Raw genomic sequence first — 20,729 nt, forward strand, 5'->3', positions numbered from 1 at the left:
AGTTTACATAGGGATGTGACAGTTTAAATCCTGTAAGAAAGCAAGTTAATAGATTACAGGATACCTGTACAGTGGGCTTTGTCCAAGTAGTCGTTCTGGAATTGTGATCTACATAATATGATCTTCCTCTTTCATCTTGTTTTTCTTCCCAACCTGGTGGCAATCCAGATGAAGTAGGCAAAAGCTAAAGTGAAGAATAACAGAAGAATTAAATACATCAAGTTTAAGAATCCTTCTATCACCCCCAAAAGTTCCCTCTGTCCCTATGTCTACTCTCAGCCCCAAGCAACCACTCATCTGCTCTGTTACTACAGTTTTGCCTTTTCTAGAAATATATATATATATATTTGCCTTTTCTGAGAGAGTGAGAGAGAGAGAGAGAGAGAGAGAGAGAGAGAGAGAGACAGACAGACAGAGAGAGACAGGGTCTTGCTCTGTTGCCCAGGCTGGAGTGCAGTGGTATGATCTCGGCTCACTGCAACCTCTGCCTCCCGGGTTCAAGCTATTCTTGTGCCTCAGCCTCCCGAGTAGCTGGGATTACAGGCATGTGCTAACACACCCAGCTAATTTTTTTATTTTTAGCATCAACAGGGTTTCACCGTATTAGCCAGGCTGATCTCGAACTCCTGATCTCAAGTGATCCACCTGCCTTGGCCTCCCCAAAGTGCTGGGATTACAGGCATGAGCCACTGTGCCTGGCCAGAAGAATTAAATATTAATAAGAAAGAATCCTTTAAAAAACACCACATCCCTTCTTCACTACTTGTTTGCTTTAAAACAAATTATATTTTATTTTGAACTAAAACCATGTATTATAATAAAATGGGTAAATTATACATTTTAGTGAAATAAACCACATTTTAAATATCTTAAAATGTGCAAAATAAAGTGTACAGTACTTCACTTGGGAAAAAAAAACACTAGAACAATAATAATGAGAGTGATAACAACCCTAATAAAACATACCAACAATAACAAGCACATGTCCTGTTTAACACAGATAACGTCATTTACTTCCCACCTGAATTTCAATGAGATAATTACTAATACTGGCTCATTTTACTGGTGAGTAAACAGAAGCTTAAAATATGGAAGTAACTTGTTACTATACTTGATCTTAGCCAAAAGGCCAAGAGTAATGGAAGTAACTTGTTAAGCGACATGGCTTCTAAGGAATGGAGCTGAGATTTGAACCCAGGTAATCTAACAACAGAAATCATGCTTATCTGCTGAATCAACAGTTACTCCTCCCTTGTTTCTCTAAAAGCTAGGAGATGCTATTTATCATAGTTTGTTACAAATGAATAAAGAGAGGTCTGGTTATTTCCAGGCTTACTTAAAATAGTCCTAAATCCAGGCTGGGCATGATGGCTTACCCCCGTAATCCCAGCACTTTTGGGGGCTGAGGTGGGCGGATCACCTGAGTTCAGGAAGTCGAGGCCAGCCTGGCCAACATGGTGAAAACTCGTCTCTACTAAAAATACAAAAAAATTAGCTAGGCATGGTGGTGGGCACCTGTAATCCCAGCTACTCAGGAGGCTGAGACAGAAGAACTGCTTGAACTGGGAGGCAGAGGTTACAGTGAGCTGAGATTGCACCATTGCACTCTAGCCTGGGCAACTGAGCAAAACTCCGACTCAAAAAAAACAAAAATTAGCTGGGCATGGTGGTGCACGTCTGTAGTCCAGCTACTCGGGAAGCTGAAGCAGGAGAATCACTTGAACCCAGGAGGCAGAGATTGCAGTGAGCCGAGATAGCCTGGGCACTCCAGCCTGGGCAACAGAGCGAGACTCCATCCCCCCCGCCCCAAAAAAAAAGTCCTAAATCTGGCCTTCCTGTTGTCATTTTGAACCAGATAAGCCCTGGTTTGGTGTGGCTCCCTAAGGTGGCTTACAACATAAAAACCATCACCACCAGTCTCTACAGTGAAGACACCACTTACTAAATAGATGGGAGTCCTACATACTTTGGGGACAGTTGTGATGAGCTGTTAGATTACAAAATGATGGATTTAAATGCTGCCCAGTTCTACAAGTGTCCATCAGCTGGTGAACAGATAAATGTAGTGGATATATCTCTATAGTGGAATACTGTGCACTAATAGAGGCATGCAGTAACATGGGTCTATGTGAAAAACAGCATGCTAAGTGAAAAAGGTCAGACACGTAAGCCTACACCCTATGACTCCCTTTACATGAGATTTCTAGAAAAGGCAAAAACTGTAGCAATAGAGAGCAGATGAGCGGTTGCTTGCAACTGAGAGTAGGCATAGGGATTGAGGGAACTTTTGGGGGTGACAGAAGTTTCTTAAACTTGATTGTGGTGATGTCTCCATAACTGTATAAATTTACAAAAACTCTTTAATTGTATGATCAAACATGGGTGGATTTTATGGTATGTAAATTATACTCCAAGAAAGCTCTTAAAAAAAAAACCCCAATCAATGTATTGAGGGAAAAAAAAGGCATGGAAACAACTTTTCTGGTACTAAAATATAAATCATCTCGAGATTCTGCTGCTCATCCGGTCCACCTAAAATTGTGTCTTGGGTGAATGTCTGTCAGTCAATGAGAACTTCCACATATTCATTGTATAGAGGACATTATAATGTGCAGAGGGAAAAATACCATGGAACTCAGCTTGAGTGGGCTCTGATCTAATGGAGGAGGCTGGACAGATGACAGTGAGTGAGAGTAAGGCTGGCGATGATAGTCTTTCAATGGCATCTGTCCTCTTGTTGATGGTCAATACTGACCAGAGCAATGATGCATAGGTGGGCGACCTCTCATTCCTCAGCACAGGATCTGTGTCCCTTTCTTAGTGCAGGGTGTTATTTAGACAGATAACCCACTCATGGGATGAGGATTTTGGAGACTCTGCATTCCTGTGCTAGAACATACCCTACTTTTCAAGGCTGATATCTAGACTGCCATTCAAAGTTCCAGATGGTTGGGGAAGAAAATGAGAAAGCCATTCCAAGTGGGGAAATGGAATGCACACAGACTCAGAAGTGGGAGAGAATCAGGACATGGGAACAGTCTGCTTGGAAGAAAAAGCATAGACAGGAATGAAGGCAGCAAGAGGCTTCTGTTGGGGGATAAGAAGGGTAGGCTGAAGAGGCTGAGAGCCTGGGAGTTTTACTTTGGTTTCAAAAACAAGTAGGGCTTCTGGAAAACAGAGACAAACTCAGTAGTGAGGCTTGTGTTAGGAAGAGGATGGAGGCAGGGTTAAGGTCCAAGCTGCCATCCAGGCTGTGGCTGGGACAGCACTGAGCAGGAAGCAGAAGGCCTTAGTAGACTGGTGGATGTGATACTGCAGGGAAGAAACAGACCAAGGACTGATAAACTCCAGCCTGGCTGCCGGGCATGTGAATGCCAGTGCACGCCTGAGTGATGAAACCCTGGCTATGCTTCATGTACAGGGCAGACATGGCTGCTGGATGCCATGTGCATGTGCAGAACATCAGCAAATGGACACAGTGATCCTGAATTGTACGCCGTATGCAGCGGATCACCTCTAGCCAGCACAGCACTTCAACTGACAAGCCCAGATACCACCCACAGTCACCAGCATGCAGAGACTTTGCTTTTAACATGGGAGAGACGGTTCTCCATGTTTTGTCTTTAAGCCCCTTCCCTGAACATCACCACCTGGAGCCTACATGCTGTGCTGTAATGGCTCCCTGTAAGGCAAATGTTCACACTCATTCTTCCAAAAAATAAAAAGAGATGCTGAGTTTTATATTTTTATTGATTGATGGGAGAGGGTAAAACTCACCACAGGAAGTGTAGGTTGTTCCTCAAAAGTATAGGCTTGTAAGCTGTCTCTTCTGCTGGAATGATTCTTGTAAAAAAACAAGACAACAGAAGAATACCTTGATATTTGTGATTTGCCTTTGAGTGACAGCTAAGGTACTGAGGGTAAATATGACAGGGCAGAAGAGAGAAGGCTGGCTAGGATGCAAATGTTGAGAGTGCAGGCTGAGTCACGTGGTCGCTCTCAGCCCCCTACGTGGACACCTTCACACATCCAGCTCCCATGCCCCCGGTGCTGGACTGCCTCCTGGACACCTCTTGAATGTTTCACAGAAACCATTCTCAAATACACTCCCTCTCCACTTTAGTTACTAGTTTTATTGTTGTTTTAACTTCAAGTTTCATCTTTTGTCACTTTGATTACAATGGCAGCAATATCCTAATAGGTTTCCCCGTTGCAAGTCTTACTTCCTTAAGTCCATTCTCCATGCTGCACGCTGCAGGCTCAGAGCATCCTGCAATGCACGGCCAGTCCTGTCCTTCTGGAGCTGAAGCCAATGACGACACAGAAAACAATGCTTCCTGAACACCACGACCTGCCTCTTGCTGACTTCTTCAGCCACTTCCCACTTCGCAATCTACCCCCTGGACATTCCAGACTACTTGTTTCCTGGAAATCTCATGTTCTTTCTTTCCTTAAGTTTTTCTATACATGCTATTATCACTATCTGAAATATCTTAGTTTTGTTATTTAATGACATCAAAATTTACAATGCACATACAAATTAAATCAGAATATCCACTGTAGTACTGTTTATAATAGTACTGTAAACAATCTAAAGTCTTTCAATAGGAGACTGGTGAAATGCCTTAAAGGTTACTTGTACAATGGAATATGTCAGAGTTTAATGATTGTTTTAGTTGGTTTTTAAAGTAGTACATCTATATGTACTGAAATGGTTCAATGTCTAAGAGACAGCAAGTGAAAAAAGCAAGTTACCAAAAAGTATGTTTAAGATGATCTCAGGTTAAAAAATCATCTACAAATATACGTGTATGCATGCATGTTTATGAATATACAGAAAAAGTTTCTATATATGTATGCATGTGATTTATCACCAGCAAATCAGTATCATTTATTCTTTAGGTCTTTGACCACTAATAGTAACTGAGGGAGCATATATTAGTGGTAAGATGGAAGGTTTAATTTTTATTTATTATTTATTTATTTTTTTGAAACAGAGTCTTGCTCTGATGCCCAGGCTGGAGTATGGTGGTGCGATCTTGTCTCACTGCAACCTCCACCTCCCAGGTTCAAGCAATTCTCTTGCCTCAGCCTACCGAGTAGCTGGGATTACAGACACGCGCCACTGCACCCGGCTAATTTTTGTATTAGAGACGGGGTTTCGCCATGTTGGCCAGCCTAGTCTCGAACTCCTAACCTCATGTGATCTGCCTGCCTTGACCTCTCAAAGTGCTGGGATTACAGGTGTGAGCCAAGATGCCCAGTCTTAAGTTTTATTTTATATACCTAAATACAATCTCAATTTGTAACCATAACCGTACAGTGCTTTAAAAATATTTTTTAAAATAGGTAACACTCATACATGTTATAAAATTCAAAAGGAGCCTGGGAAACAATACTATACCAAGTCTTTACAAAAAATTTTTAAAAAAATTAGCAGGGGTACAATGGCATGTGCCTGTAGTACCAGCTACTCCAGAGGCTGAGGTGGGAGAATCCCTTGAGCCCAGAAGTTTGAGGTTGCAGTGAGCTATGATCATGCTACTGCACTCCAGCCTGGGTGACAGAGTGAGACCCTATCTCAAAAAAACAAAAGGTACAAACAATATATATCCTGCTCATTCTTTGCCTCTCTTCAGAGGCAAGCAAAGTTATTAGTTTCCTGTTTAGTCCTCGAGTAAATTATACACATATTTATGCTCTGCATTTAAATAATTTACATAAATTCTGGTGTAACAAACACACTGTTCTGTACCTTGCTGTTTTTCATTTACCAGCATCTCTTAGGGATTGCTCCATCCAACATATACACTCGAGCCCACCTTGTTCTCTTCAGTGGCTGCATAGTATTACACTATATGGTTGCCATGTATTACTTTAAGTAAAAAAAATACCAGGAAGAAGGGGAATGGGATCGTATGTGATTTATCATCAGCAAATCAATATGGTTTATTCTTTTTTTTTCTTGAGACGGAGTTTCACTCTGTCACCCAAGCTGAAGTGCAATGGTGCCATCTCAGCTCACTGCAACCTCTGCCTCCTGGGTTCAAGCAATTCTTCCAGTCTCAGCCTCCCAAGTAGCTGGGATTACAGGTGTGCACCACCACACCGAGCTAATTTTTGTATTTTTAGTAGTGACAAGGTTTCGCCATGTTGCCCAGGCTGGTCTTGAACTCCTGACTTCAACCCATCTGTAATCCCAGCCTCCCAAAGTGCTGGGATTATAGGCGTGAGCCACCACGCCCGGCCTAATGTAGTTTAGGTCTTTGACTGACCTGTCCCACTCCCCTGTGAAAAAATGAAATGAATGGAAGACAGAACAGACAAATGGAAGAAAGGAAGGGCAGGAGGCAGGCAGGCGGATTTACTGGCAGATATTCATATTCACGTACAACTATCTACTGTGAAGCTTCTTGAAGAAGATGCTAGAGCAGAGGTTAGCACACATTTCCTGTTAAGATCCAGACAGTAAATACTGGCTGTGGGCCATATGGTTGCTGCTGTAACTACTTTATTCAGATGATGTCGTGTGAAAGCAGAGATGGGCAATACCAAAACAAATGATGTGGCTGTATTCCAATGGTAATTATTCATAACAGGCAGCTGCCGATTTGGCCCACTGGTTGTAGTTTGCTTTCCTCTGCACTAGAATATAAGTCCCATGAAGGCAGGAGATATTGTTAATTTTATTGACTAATGTATCCTCAGTAACTAGCATATAGTACTTTGCATATATGTGATCAGCTCTCAATAAATATTTACTAACTAAATGAAAGGCAGGGAAACCTCAACTGGAAATGACAAATAGCATCCTCAGAGAATAATCTTTGTCTTCTACTCAATCTCCCTTGATGATACATATTAGACAGCTAGCTATGAAGTTCTCATCATGGAAGCATATGCTGGGATACTTTATTCTGAACCCTATGGACACAGTTTTACAGTGGTGGCTGAAGTGAAAATGTCATCTATCTCCTTGTTTAGTCAAAGTATATCAGTTCTTATTCATATATACCTGTTGGTGACATCTGTGATATAATGTTAAAACTTCAGGCCAGAAGCAGTGGCTCATGCTTGTAATCCCAGCACTTTGGGAGTCTGAGGCAGGTGGATCACTTGAGGCCAGGAGTTCAAGACTAGCCTGGCCAACAGGGTGAAACTCCTCCATCTCTACTAAAAATACAAAAATTAGTTGGGCATGGTGGTGTGTGCCTGTAATCTCAGCTATTCAGGAGGCTGAGGCATGAGAATCGCCTGAAGCTGGGAGGCGGAGTTTGCAGTAAGCCGAGATAGCACCACTGCACTCCAGTCTAGGTGATGGAGTGAGATGTCTCAAAACAAACAAACAAAGAAACAAAAAAAACAACTTCAGCATAACTGGGAGAGAGAAAAGCAGTCCCTAACATCCAAGAGCTGGCCTGGCACTCATAGGTAAGATCAAGACAAAATCAAGACCACTCTGTAATCATGGCTGAATATAGACAAAACATGAACATTGTCCAAGCCACAAAATACCAAACATTTCCCCATCCTGGCAAATGTGACTGTTTTACTTTGCTAATCATAGCTTTAGCCTCACTACAGATAAGATTTGAGATACAAAATCATAGAATTATCCCTGCTTCCCAACAGCATCTCATGTAGAGCAAAGTCCTGCTTCCTAAAACCCTCTTCAAAATCACCTAACAGGAGCCCAAATCCTTGAAGTCTTTTCTAACATTCTGCTACCAAAACACCAATGGTGCGTGTTCTCCCTTGCTGAAATGAATAATAAACCCAACTTGTTCAATGACAAATGTGTCCCTAGTGATTTTTGACTGGAGGGCACTGACATAATGGAAATTTGGATGCCATGACTCTGGTCCATACTACTAATGAGGATATTTGAAAAATGACCATGTTGTAAAGTCCCAAGGTCCCTAACGTATTATTACATATTATTGCATTTAAGACAAAATTTTACATAAAAGTTGTTGAATAGTATAATATGCATAATATAAACTACTGAAGCTGTAACAAAATCTAAGAGTGTCTTACTGAGCTGGATGCTGGCTGGCTCATGCCTGAATTTCCAAAAATGGTGAGTCTGGCATTCAATTCTTCTGCAAGATGAGTTGGAACATCCAAGTTACTTGATGGTGGAGGTGATGGGAAGGCCTGGCTGCTATACATGGTGGCTTCATCTTCTCTTATAATTTCCCAGTTCTAAAATGAACAGAATAAGCTTGAGCCACACATACTTTATTGCTATAGCATGTGTCTTTCAAGGAGAACTAGGAAACTACTTATACCTCGGAAGACTCTCGGTTGTCAACACTTTCTGTTTCCTCGGATATCTGCCGCCTGGTGGTAAATGCACGTTGTGCTTGCAGTTGAACGTTGCCATTCTCAGCATCTGTTAGGTTGTCCCTATATTGGAAGTATAAAAAGCCATCATCCATGTCTTAAGTAGTTAAAATGATTGTCAAAGATTCTGTGATCATTGGGAAAAAAAATCTACATTACATCAATAAAAAAAATTATTGTCTTTGACCAAAGGCTATTTCAACATGCAAAGATTCAATCATGGGTAGGTAGACTGGTATATTTAGAGTACCTTACGGAGTTTAAGGTTTTGTGAAAAGGTATAACATGTCTGATTTGATATTTTAGTTTGTCACTATGTCTAGGATAATGTCCAACACATATAGGTACTCAAAAATATTTGTTGAATGAATAAATATCAGAGCGCTTCATAGATTATTTCATTGTATTATTTTGCCATGTTATTATAAGAGCAATAGAGTTACACATACATACATCTTTGTGAATCAGATAGTACATTCTCTAGAATTGGTCTTAAGCCAGGAGTAGAGTACTCCATGCATGAATGTGAAGGGCAGAATGAAAGATGGTGTAAGAACTTTATAATGAAAAGCTTAATGGTTTAGGAATTACGTATCTATTAGGAATGGTATCTGTTTTTCGTAATATACAGTCATGAGCCTGTCCTGAAAAAGGTAATAGTAAAGATTTGTCTGAGCTTAGGAGAGGTACAATAAATCAGATTGGATGGTTAATGAGTATTAAGAAAAATACAAAGAATGAATAAGACCTAGTATTTAATAGCTTAACATGTGACTACAGTCAATAATAATTGTACATTTGAAAATAACCAGAAGACTATAATTGGATTGTTTGTAATAAAAAGGATAAAGGCTTGTGAGGATGGATACTGCATTTTACATGATGTGATTATTATGCCTTGCATGCCTGTATCAAAACCTCTCATGTACCCCACAAACATATATACCTACTAGGGACCCACAGAAATTAAAATTAAGAAAAATCAGATTGAACACCCTTACCCCAGTCATTTATATTATTCTAATTATTTGCATTTAATATAACCATTCTATCAGATCAAGAATTTTGTTCAAATATTTAATAATAAAATTATTGTTAATTTATTTAATGTGACATGAGCTCAGGCTAGTCAGAAGACCAGTTCTTACTGTACCGTAGCTAAAGAAAACATAATTTTGATACATGGATCTAAGGGAATGCTTCAGTTTTTGTCCCCCTAAATATTTGATTTTGGCTACCTGAAAATGACATCAGCCACAGTGAAAGAAATGTGATTTTGCTCATGTAAGGCTTGCCATAATACTGAGGTATGCAACAGCGCAATTCTGCAGAATTTTATAGTGTCTTCAGCTTTGCAGTCTGTACGTCACTCTATGAAGACTGAAGCTTCTGTGCCATGAAGTACTTGAATTGCTGATTTGTTTTGGAAGGATTTGAGAACAGAAAATATCTATGAAAGTGCTTGGCATATATCAGCCACAAAATATCAAAGCCAAAAATTCGGAGGCTAATGAACACATTAAAAAATTACGAGTATGTTTCAAACAGAAGACTAAAGGAAGACTTTATAAGACTATATGGAAGGAAAAATGGAAGGGGATTTGAGAATAAATATGAATAATGGGAGATTTTATAAATGTATATACAGTCTAATAATAAAAAAAATCACTGAGGAGACATAAGTTAGAATATGTTGAAAGTCATTCCGTCCTTGATCTGTGCATGCTGGAAGTTATGTGGACATTGACCAGACTGTCAAATGCGCGTTTAACCTAATACCCTTATTACTGAGTCCTTTATATTTTACAAATAATTTATATTTTAAAAATAGAGTACTATAGAAATTAACATTTATTATATTTTAATAACAAACTACAAAAATTCTCCAAGACTTCTAATTCAGCCTAAAAATAAAAATGTACCATTTGTGGCTACATAAAATTAAAAACCTATTAAAATTAAGACGCAATTAAAAGGGTAGTATCTAGAGTCAAGTAATTTTGAATATTATCAAGTCATTTAAAAAATGAAACAGCAGAGTTAGGATTTTTAAAGTCCTGGGCAATAAAAATCCTAGTATTCTTATAGTTTATGGATCACTATACTGTTATGAATCCATCTGAGACATGACTTCAAAATGAAAATTCGTAGTTAAAAGTGTTTCCAGATTAAAATTGTGAAAGCCATCAGCACATACTGAGGGGTTGGTCTTTTCCACTGTGTTCTTCTAGATTCATGGTTTACATAATAGGTCCTTCCAAGGATATCCTGCCTCTCTTCCCACCCTGGAGGTAGAGGAGAAGGTTCTTGTTGTTGCTGCAAATGGCAAGCAGCATCTGGTTGGTCCAAAACAACCCAGCCAGGCTGAAAAACAGGATGGCAGCAATTAAGTTTACGCATGATTTTTTTAACTTTCTAAATTATATGCTAAAGGAAATTTAAAAAGAGATTTATTACATCAAGTTTTAGAAATTATGCATAGACAGAATAAACAATCCTCAACTTTTAAGACCATAATGTAAATACTTTATGATAATGAAGACTCTTTTTGCAAAAATGATAACCATTTAAATTTTGTTTAAAATTGTCCAAAAATTTTTCAAAAAAAACTTTAAAGGCACAAGCCTGTAAAGTTTCCACCAGGTTCTTCCTGGGTGACAGAACCAGATCCCATCTCAAAACAACAATAAAACAGAACTTTAAAACAAATCTATTTAAAATTTTCATAACAAAGAAGTAATAAAAGTATGTGAGGTGACAGATTTAATTAGCCTGATTTAATCATTTTGCATTATAAGTATATGTCAAAACATCACATTGTCCTCCATAAATATATACAATTATTGTCAATCAAAAATAAAATTTTAAAAAATCTAATAGAAAAAAAGGACAAAAAATCTTTTAAATAAACAACCACGGAAAGTTGGAAAGTACTGAGAAATTGAGAAGTATAGTTTAAACTACTAGTGTAATCTTAGGCTGTTCTCTAAATTATCAGCTGAATGAAGGGCAAGGATTATTTCTTATTGGTCATTGTCTTTCCTACAGAGAAAGAGCACCTTGCTTACGGTAGAAGTCAATAACTATCTGACACATGGAAAAAATCATTTGATAAAGGTCAAATATACAGAGGGGCAAGATGGGGAAGGCAAATGATTTAGAAATAACTGCTACAGTGAACTCTCTAGTGATGGAAAAGTCATTCTGATTCCCTTGTCTGATTTCTCTCTTTCTCCCCTGGACCAAGGCAAGGCATTTTATCAAGTCATAAAACAGCCAAAGAAAGATTTTTTAAAAATGCACTGAGAAGTTTGGTTTCTCAGAGATTAACAAGGGGCAAAATTCACATAAAGCCTTAGTTAGGGCAGTTAAAGTAAGGAATTGATAGAAAAGAGTAGCAAGAGTTAATGCTTTTATATGAGAAACCTCACAAAAGAAGAGGCAGTAGGTCAAAGATTCTATTAAATACTGATTGGTTAGGAAAGCATTAGAAACTGAAATAAACTGGTGAAGAAAACTTTAAAATGCTCTCAAAAGGACACAAAAGAAGACCTAAATAAGGGAAAGACATAGTCTGTTCTTGGCTGGGAAGACTCCGTCTCACAAAGGTGTCAATTCTTCCCAAGTTAATCTATAAATTTGCCAAGATTCCAACAAAACTGTATTATGATTAAAAAAAAAATAGGCCAGGTGCGGTGGCTCAGGCCTATAATTCCAGCACTTTGGGAGGCCGAGGCGGGCAGATCACTTGAAGTAGGGAGTTTGAGACCAGCCTGACCAACATGGAGAAACCCCATCTCTACTAAAAATACAAAATTAGCCAGGTGTGGTGGCGCATGCCTGTAAATCCCAGTTACTCGGGAGGCTGAGGCAGGAGAATCACTTGAACCCGAGAGGCGGAGGTGATGGTGAGCCAAAATCACGCCATTGCACTCCAGCCTGGACAACAAGAGTGAAACTCTGTCTCATAAGAAAAAAAAAAAAAAGATACGAGGCAACTCTCAAGTTCAACAGAAACATAAACAAGCAGGAATAAGCAGCACAATTTTTAAAAAGAAAAGCAAGAAGTGAAGATCAACCCTACCAGATAAAAACACATTATAAATGACAACAATTAAAGCTGTGTGGTTCTGGTGCATGCATCGACAGGCAGCTCAATAGATTTGCCCAGAAAGAAACTCAACTTTATAGGAATTCCGGCCAGGCACAGTGGTTCACGCCTGCAATCTCAGCACTTTGGGAAGCTGAGGTGAGGGGGTCACTTGAGGTCAGGAGTTTGAGACCAGCCTGGCCAACATGGTGAAACCCCATCTCTAAAAATACAAAAACCCCATCTCTAAAAATACAAAAATTAGCCGGGCATGGTGGCGGGCGCCTGTAATCCCAGCTACTCGAGAGGCTGGGGCAGAAGAATTGCTTGAGCCCAGGAGGCAGAGGTTGCAGTGAGCTGAGATCACACCACTGCATACCAGCCTGGGCGATAGAGCAAGACTCTGTCTCAAAAAAAAAAAAAAAACTTTATAGGAATTTAGAATATGATAAAGACATTTGAAATCTGTGGCAAAATAGGCAGATTACTTAGAAAATGGGCACCCATTTGGAAAAAACTTCACTTGAATCCCTACCTCATGCCTTATATCAGGATAAGTTACAGACTGAATAATATCTAAATGTTTAAAAGTGAAACCAAGAAGTAGTAGTAACAAACTTTTGAAAATTTTAGAAATATATTTTAAAAGTGGGACACTGTTAAGTATGACACCAAACCTTGAAGGCATGAAAGAGAAGATCCATAAATTTGATAACAAAACACCCACATTTGTATATGGCCAAAACTACTAAATAACATTAAAAAAAAAAAAAAAGAGCAAATGACAAAGTGGCAAACATTTTTGGTGCTTTGATAACTGACACAGAATAATTTCCTTAGATACACAGAGCTTCTGTTCTAGGCCTGGAGATCAGCAGTAAATGACTGCTGTGTGACAGGCAGTGGACTGCTTCCAAGATGGAAGAGAATTCTTCCACGTTGGAAGGCTAGACCTGAAAACGAGGCCTCAGGGAAAAGAGCTGGGAAGGAAAGGAATGTTTTTTGGTAGCAGGGAGAAATGGATAGGGGTTTCTGCAGCAAGGTTGATCTAGCTTGGCTAGCTCTGTATAGAAGGTGACGAGTAGTGGGGGAGGAAGAAGACAGAATAAATTATTTTGGGAGAAAAGGTCTGGAGGGGAATTTCTCTCTTTCTTCTCTCTCTCGACAGGGTCTCATTCTGACACCCAGGTTGGAGTGCAGTGGTGCCATCACAGCTCACTGCAGCCTTGACCTCTTGAGCTCAAGCAATCTTCCACCTCAGGCTTTAGGTGTGTACTACCATCCCAAGCTAATTTTTAATTTTTTTTAGAGATGGGGTCTCGTTATGTTGCCCAGGCTGGTCTCAAACTCCTGGGCTCAAGCAGTCCTCCTGCCTTGGTCTCCCAAAGTGCTGGGATTACCAGCGTGAGCCACTGTGCCCAACCTTTCTTCTTTTTTTTTTTTAATTTTTACCTTTTATAAGAATTGTTATCTCTATTTTTTCTTTTTATTGCCCAAATTTCATTCTCTTCTTTCCTTATATCCTCCTACTTTGTCTGCCCATCCATGTTTATCTTCCTTCTTTCTTTCTTTTCCTTTCTCTTAAATTATGATAATACAGGATCTAGCATACCCAAAATTTAGTCTTGCATATATTGAATCAGATTGTATTTTTCTGGTTTCAATCCCAAAACATGTAAGTTTTTATATTTTACTCTTTTGAGAAAATATAAATTTAACATTTTTTGGTTGAATATAACCATTGATTACTTTTCCTTTAAGATTAATACAATTTATTAATAAAACAGTTCTCACTACTGCTGTAAAGGATTATAAAAATACTCAGTGCTAGAAAAATGGTACCAAAAGAATATTTCTTTTAAAGCTTCTTAGAGATTTCTCTCTTAAATGTCTGCTTAATGTATTTATATTATCTGAGTAAATTCAGGAAGAGAAAGAACAAAAATTAATTTAATTAAGGGCTTAAAAAAGACCTGTCCCAAATTTGTGGAAGTAGAGTTGTACAATCAAACACGGCTTAGAAAGACTGGATACAATGCCTCTATACAGTCAATTTTTTGGATAGAAGGCCTTCCTATTAAATATGTATCAGCTGCTATTCTTTATAAAATAACTTTCTAAGTATCAATGAACCTTATTTAATTTCTAACCGCAAAGCCAATATGTAATTGCTCACAATTTAATCAAGTCAAAGAGGGTCAGAAAGAAAGCATTCAGAGGTACAACCAATATTTTATGTTAATTTTGTAAAATACATACAACTAACCCTAAAGTTGCAAATGGTACAAAAATCAAACATTACATAATTATCTATTATAGCCATACTTTACTACAGAATACAAACTACCTAAGAGTGAGCTTCATTTCAAAATTACAATTGTTTTCCTTAAACAGTAGAATTTTATATATACAGTCACAAACTAGCTGTCAAAGGACTAGGCAAGACTCCTCTAGTCATTACCTACACAGAAGGTAAATAAGCACAGATTCATGTGTTTGAATTCCTAGCGCCTTTCATAAATAAACTCCTACAAGCTTACATCTCCTGAAATTATAAGGTGCATTCTGAGGGAATTCAAACACTGAGACATGAGACCGCAAAATGAAGTGAAGCAGTTCTCTCCACAGAAACTCAACTGTGAATAGGGTCCTATGATGCGTGCATGTGGGCAAAACTTGGAGCAGGTTACTAAATAATGAAATGCTGTTAAATTTTTTCAAGTTACTAAATAAATAATTTTCTTTCTTTACACAGCAGATATCCTTCATTTCAAACAGAATTCCATTATTCAAGATACTCTGGTACACCAAAAAGCCAGGTAGAGAGACTTCTACTGAATGAATACTTGAAAACTTTAAAAACGATTATTATACGAAAATCAGAGAAAAATACCTAACAAAAAGTTAATCAAATAAGTGAAGAGAGTTCTTTGATCACCAAACCAGGGGTTATCTATACTCTGTGATTTGAAGAAAAAAGGTTCTTTCCTGGCTGGGTGCCGTGGCTCACGCCTGTAGTCCCAGCACTTTGGGAAGCTGAGGCAGATGGACGGCTTGAGGCCAGGAGTTCAAGACCAGCCTGGCCAACATAGTAAAACTCTGTCTCTACTAAAAATACAAAAATTAGCCAGGCATGGTAGCACATGCCTGTAATCTCAGCTACTTGGGAGGCTGAGGCATGAGAATTACTTGAACCCAGGAGGCAGAGGCTGCAGCGAGCTGAGATTGCACCACTGCACTCCAGCATGGGCCACAGAGCAAGACTCTGACTCCAGAAAAAAAAAAAAGGTCTTTCCTTCTATTATTATAGATTCTCCTGCAAAGCAAAATCTCATTAGTGCATTTAAAATTTTCCCAGAAAGCTCTGCTGCAAATTCACTACCTGTTCTAGAGCTTTTCTTTCTCAAGGTACATGGGCATGTGAGGTAGAGCCTAGCCCCTGGGGAAGGCCCTCAGCTTCACTGTTCTTATGGAGACCTAAGCAGGCCCTCAGTCAGAGGAGAAAGTGTTAAGCAAGGCAACAAATAAGAACCCTCCAGAGCAATTTGGTGCCATACGCTGTGTGCTTTGCTTTCAGTAACTGCTGTTAATATGGTTTGGCTGTGTCCCCACTCAAATCTCATCTTGAACTGTAGCTTCTATAATCCCCTTGTGTCGTGGTAGGCACTCAGTGAGAGGTAACTGAATCATGAGAGTGAGTTTTTCCGGTGCTGTTCTCATGATAGTGAATAAGTCTCATGAGATCTGATAGTTTTATAAAGGGCAGTTCCCTGGCACACACTCTCTTGCCTGCCACCATATAAGCTGTGCCTTTGCTCCTCTTTCACCTTCCACCATGATTGTGAGACCTCCCTAGCCATGTGGAACTATGAGTCCATTAAACCTGTTTTTAAAGCTTTATAAATTACCCAGTCTCTGGTATTTCTTCACAGCAGTATGAAAATGGACTAACACAGCTACTGAATAAATGATACTTCTTTTTGATGATAATGTGCTTTCAAAGGGAACCTCAAGGAGCAGGTGTTTTTTTGACCCCTTTCCAAATCATAAATTTTTTTGCTGGAAGAAACCCTCGAGGTCATCTGATGCCATCCTGTCACTCTGCAAACAAGATCCTGAGGTTCAGAAAAGTTCAATGACTCACACAGGTCTGGCTAGACAGAGTGTGCAACTAGGATTCCAGTCTCCAAACCCTATCCAATTCTATTCCAAATACATACTTTCTGCCTCCTACTTGCTTACTCCAGATGCATGTAACTCTACACAAATCTTGACTTGGACTTTCCTCTCATCCTGTCATCCATGAAAATTGTTAAATTCTACTTGCCCCACATACAGAAAGCTCTTTATTAGATCACTTAAATTTTCCTTGCTCCCTAATTCCCCTCCTTTCCTATGAGCCCTCCCACCATAATAAGAATATTAACAGGACTTAAATTTCATAAAAGAGTTCCTAATCAGTGGAGTCTCCTCAAAATGTCCATATATTTAACTTCAAAATACTAAATTGTGTTCTTACTTTAATGGAGAATATACAGTTTTAGAAAACTTTGAAAAACTAGATTTATATTCTATTCTCTACTCCTTAACCTTTAAGAAGGCCATCAATAATGGCCATTCCTTCTACAGAAATATCCTTAGAGGAAAAGCTATTAATGCTTGGGTGAAATAAACATCCAAGTAAATAATCTTCATTGCACATGTTAACTTCATTCAATAGTTATTGTTCTTCAGAGTACAGTAAAATAAGAAATTAAATTTTTTTTAGTTTAACCAAATATTTATAAAATCTCACCTCTAATTCCTCAGCCTGTTCTGCATTATCATCTTCTGAGCCACTGGTTTTAGGTAAATAAGTCATTTTTAGTCTCAGATAACCTTTAACTCTTGATTTGTGACTGTAGAAAAGAAAATAAATATTCATAAAACTTTAACACCAGGGAGAAAAGTATTCAATTAATAAGAGTTTAATGAACACCCACTAGGTACCAGGGGGTCTACAAAGGGAGGTTCAAAGACAAGTTCCAGGGCAGAAGATATCTAGGGAAAGGAATAGAAGGTAGAGAAAAGGCAAACATATATAAATAAATAAATAAATAATTGTTATGACACAAAGAAGATGCTAAGGAAGTTTAAGTGAACGATCAGAGACAATGTCAAAGAGAAGCTGACCTTTGAGTTGGGGTTAGAAGATTGGGGAGGATTCTTACCTGTGACAGTAGAGGAAAAGGCATATGAGTGGAGAAGAAGGCAAGATCCAGGAAATTTGGGGTGCAATTAAGGAAACTGCAGTAGTTGAGTTTGGCTAGATTATGGGACATGTAAAGGGGACTACAGGAGATTGGGATGGTCCAGAGGTCATGCAAAATCAGACAACTTCAGACTTTATTTTGCATATTTTGGTAAATCACTGAGAATTTGGGGGATAGAGAAAGGTATCCTCAGAGATGTGCTTTAGGGATACTAATCTGGCCATATTTTTTTGGATGACAGAGGAGTAGAGGGCAAGGCCTGATCAGTGTCTGAAACCTGCTACATCTCTTTGGCAGCTGTTTGAATCTGTCACACATTAATTTACCTAATCTATTTTTATATTGTATCACCTCTTTGAATAATTAGTTGTCTAAGCTAAAGGCTGCTGCCTGCTGTAGTAATATTTTAAATCTTTTGAAAACCTGTCTTTCATAAGCTGCTGCTGCTTTTTTTTTCTTCTTCTTCTTCTTTTTTTTTTTTTTTTTGAGACAGCATCTCCCTCTGTCGCCCAGGCTGGAGCACAGTGGCTCAATTACGGTTCACTGCAGCCTTGACCTCCCAGGCTCAGGTGATCTTCGCACCTTAGTCTCCTAAATAACTGGGACTACAGGCACACACTGCCATGCCCGGTTAATTTTTGTATTTTTTTGTAGAGACAGGGTTTTGCCATGTTGCCCAGGCTTGTCTGGAATTCCTGGGCTCAAGCAATCCACCCACCTAAGCCTCCCAAAGTGCTACGATTACAATGCTTTCATAAGGTTCTAATTTAAGGCTTAATTCTATTGTCCTCATCAATTCTAGTATCCTATGATTTACTTAAGAAATCCTTACTTGTCTCAGCTCTCTATATAGATTTTTTGGGGATGATTTTTTACAGATATCAGATATGTAGCAATTACCCTTTGTCTTTCTAGACAAGAGTCCTAATCCTTTTATTCTGTCTTCAAGAGATTACCTACCCCCACTCCCAAGCCTCCCCTAATCTTTTTAGCTCTTCTCTGTATGGTTCTCATGGATTTGGCAAATTTAGTGTATCCCTTCACGAGTAGTCAGTGAAATCCTGATGCTTATTTCCAAGGCCGCTAATGTGGCTTGTGTCTCCATAGTGAAGGAGATGTGAACATTCTGACTTGTGGCTATAAAAGATGGATATAGAAAATGTGCTCAGACAATGTTTTGTTGAAAAGTTTCTCTACAATTGTATGTTTCATGTCTTTTCAACTGGAAAAGAAGCCTCAAGGTTTTGGCTTAATGGGGCTCAAACAAATTTAGGAATGTAGTACATTTTGTATCTGAATAAAGTTCTTTCTACACTTGCAATAATATTCATTGCAGACAGAAGAAGCAAATTGTATTTTTTAAAGATAAAGACGCTAGAAAGCATGTGACAAATTGAAAAGCAGGCTGCTAGGACAATCAAATAAGAAAAAACAATTTAGTTATTCTTGATATGCAGATGTCACAATCAGTCTAAAATTAAAAGACTAAAAGAGATTTACATTCCAGACATCTACAGAAATTAAATGTGACTTCCTTTATAGAGAGTAAATATTAACAGTCAGTGAGCACTCCTTTTCATTTTTTTAATATTTATATTACAAACAGTAATTTAAAAAATCATTTTTAAGTGAAAAATTTTACTAAGTTCCAATAGTATATTTTCAAATGCATTTTATAGTTTAAGAAACAAGACAAATACTGTTGCTTTCACAGATGTCCTTTCTCTGCTTTAGTTTGACCTTTTTGACAGTAAATCCACACATATGTTTTCACTAGATTTTACTTGTCAATGAGGTATAGAAGATCAAAAGGAGTTTTAGTTACAGCTTAAATTTAAATTTTTTTGATAAACATCAAGTAACTTTGGGAAAATGGAATTATAAGCATGCTATTTGGGTTTTAAATTCCAGTCTTATGTTATTTTCTCTAAATATTTGAGTCTTCTGAAATACTAAGTATGCAAAATATAGTTAGGTTTTTCTGAAATTGGCTTTGTGCACGTCGAGTTAGGTAATGATTTTAGATGAATTCATGTTTGTGATTTTTTAAGCACAGTATGACAATATGACATAAATAGCCTTCTAGTCTGATAAGTATTAGGAGAACGAATCTTTCCCAAAGGGCTGTGATCACTTTCTGTATTTTCAGAATGTTTTGCAATGTGCATACAGTACTTTTAATCAGAAATAGCAATGAAGCTTTTAAAATAATAATAATAATAATATTTAGAAGTAGCTTATTTACAGAGGTTTAAACCCTGAATTTCTAATAAGGCTACTGTAAGGTGTAATGAAGAGATAAAAAATTTAATATGCTATTATTTTATATTTACTGACCTTCTTGGATGAAGAACAAAATCCTTAAATGTATATGGTCTCTCCAATCTTGGATTTTCTGTCTAGAATAAAATAGTGGGTTTTCAAAATATATCTATAACACCAAAAGCATGTACTTTTCAAGAATACTCATGAACTATCACCTAAGGCATAATTTAAGTTGGAAGTGAGAAAAAAAAGTAGCTTTAGTTTATCAAATGCTAACTTGACAGTGCTTTCACTTTCCTGCCCAAGAGGAATTGCAGCCGACATCACAACTCAAATGAAAACTAGCTGAGCAGGTGGGTTGTGGAGCCAAAGGGAGGGCAGAAGAGAATAAGCAGAAAAACAGTACAGAGTGGTTAGTATGTTGACATCCCAAAAGAACATGGACTATGCACATGTCTGCAGGCTGGCTTGGTTAGAGCATAGAGATAATTCTAGGAGATCAAAAAAGTCAACAGCCTGGAAAGTAAGACTGAATTAAATATATTACTGAAAGCTTATGGTCCTGCACCCTGTTTAAAAAAAAAAAAATTATGCTCTGGAAAGACTGTGGAAAGCCAATTAATATAACTCACAAGACTGAAAAAGAAGTATTTTTTCTCTTACTTTAAAATTCAGCAGTTGTTAGTTTTTATTATCCTTCTCTGATGTTTTGCATTGTTAACTACCCAGTCTGCCTTGAAACTCTTTTCTTAAATTCTCATGACATTATTTTACTT

The 20,729-nt window shown here is 38.2% G+C and overlaps 1 protein-coding gene across 4 annotated transcripts in view; it reads right to left on the reverse strand.

Moving 5' to 3' along the window:
- NEDD4 (NEDD4 E3 ubiquitin protein ligase) overlaps window positions 1–20,729 on the reverse strand; it is a 171,187-nt gene that overhangs the window by 25,968 nt on the left and 124,490 nt on the right. For 2 of the 4 annotated variants that reach the window (XM_019011283.4, XM_019011279.4), the window contains 7 exons: window positions 20,026–20,087; window positions 17,232–17,334; window positions 10,544–10,710; window positions 8,292–8,409; window positions 8,038–8,205; window positions 3,778–3,843; window positions 65–184 (listed from right to left, as the gene is read on the reverse strand). In XM_019011283.4, the coding sequence (XP_018866828.3) occupies window positions 65–184; window positions 3,778–3,843; window positions 8,038–8,205; window positions 8,292–8,409; window positions 10,544–10,710; window positions 17,232–17,334; window positions 20,026–20,087 (804 nt within the window). The remainder of the gene's footprint in view (window positions 1–64; window positions 185–3,777; window positions 3,844–8,037; window positions 8,206–8,291; window positions 8,410–10,543; window positions 10,711–17,231; window positions 17,335–20,025; window positions 20,088–20,729) is intronic. The other 2 variants (XM_055363995.2, XM_063699000.1) reach the window with 1 other exon arrangement.

The sequence above is a fragment of the Gorilla gorilla genome, chromosome 16 (genome assembly GCF_029281585.2).
Source record: "Gorilla gorilla gorilla isolate KB3781 chromosome 16, NHGRI_mGorGor1-v2.1_pri, whole genome shotgun sequence".
NCBI classification, from domain to species: Eukaryota; Metazoa; Chordata; class Mammalia; order Primates; family Hominidae; genus Gorilla; species Gorilla gorilla.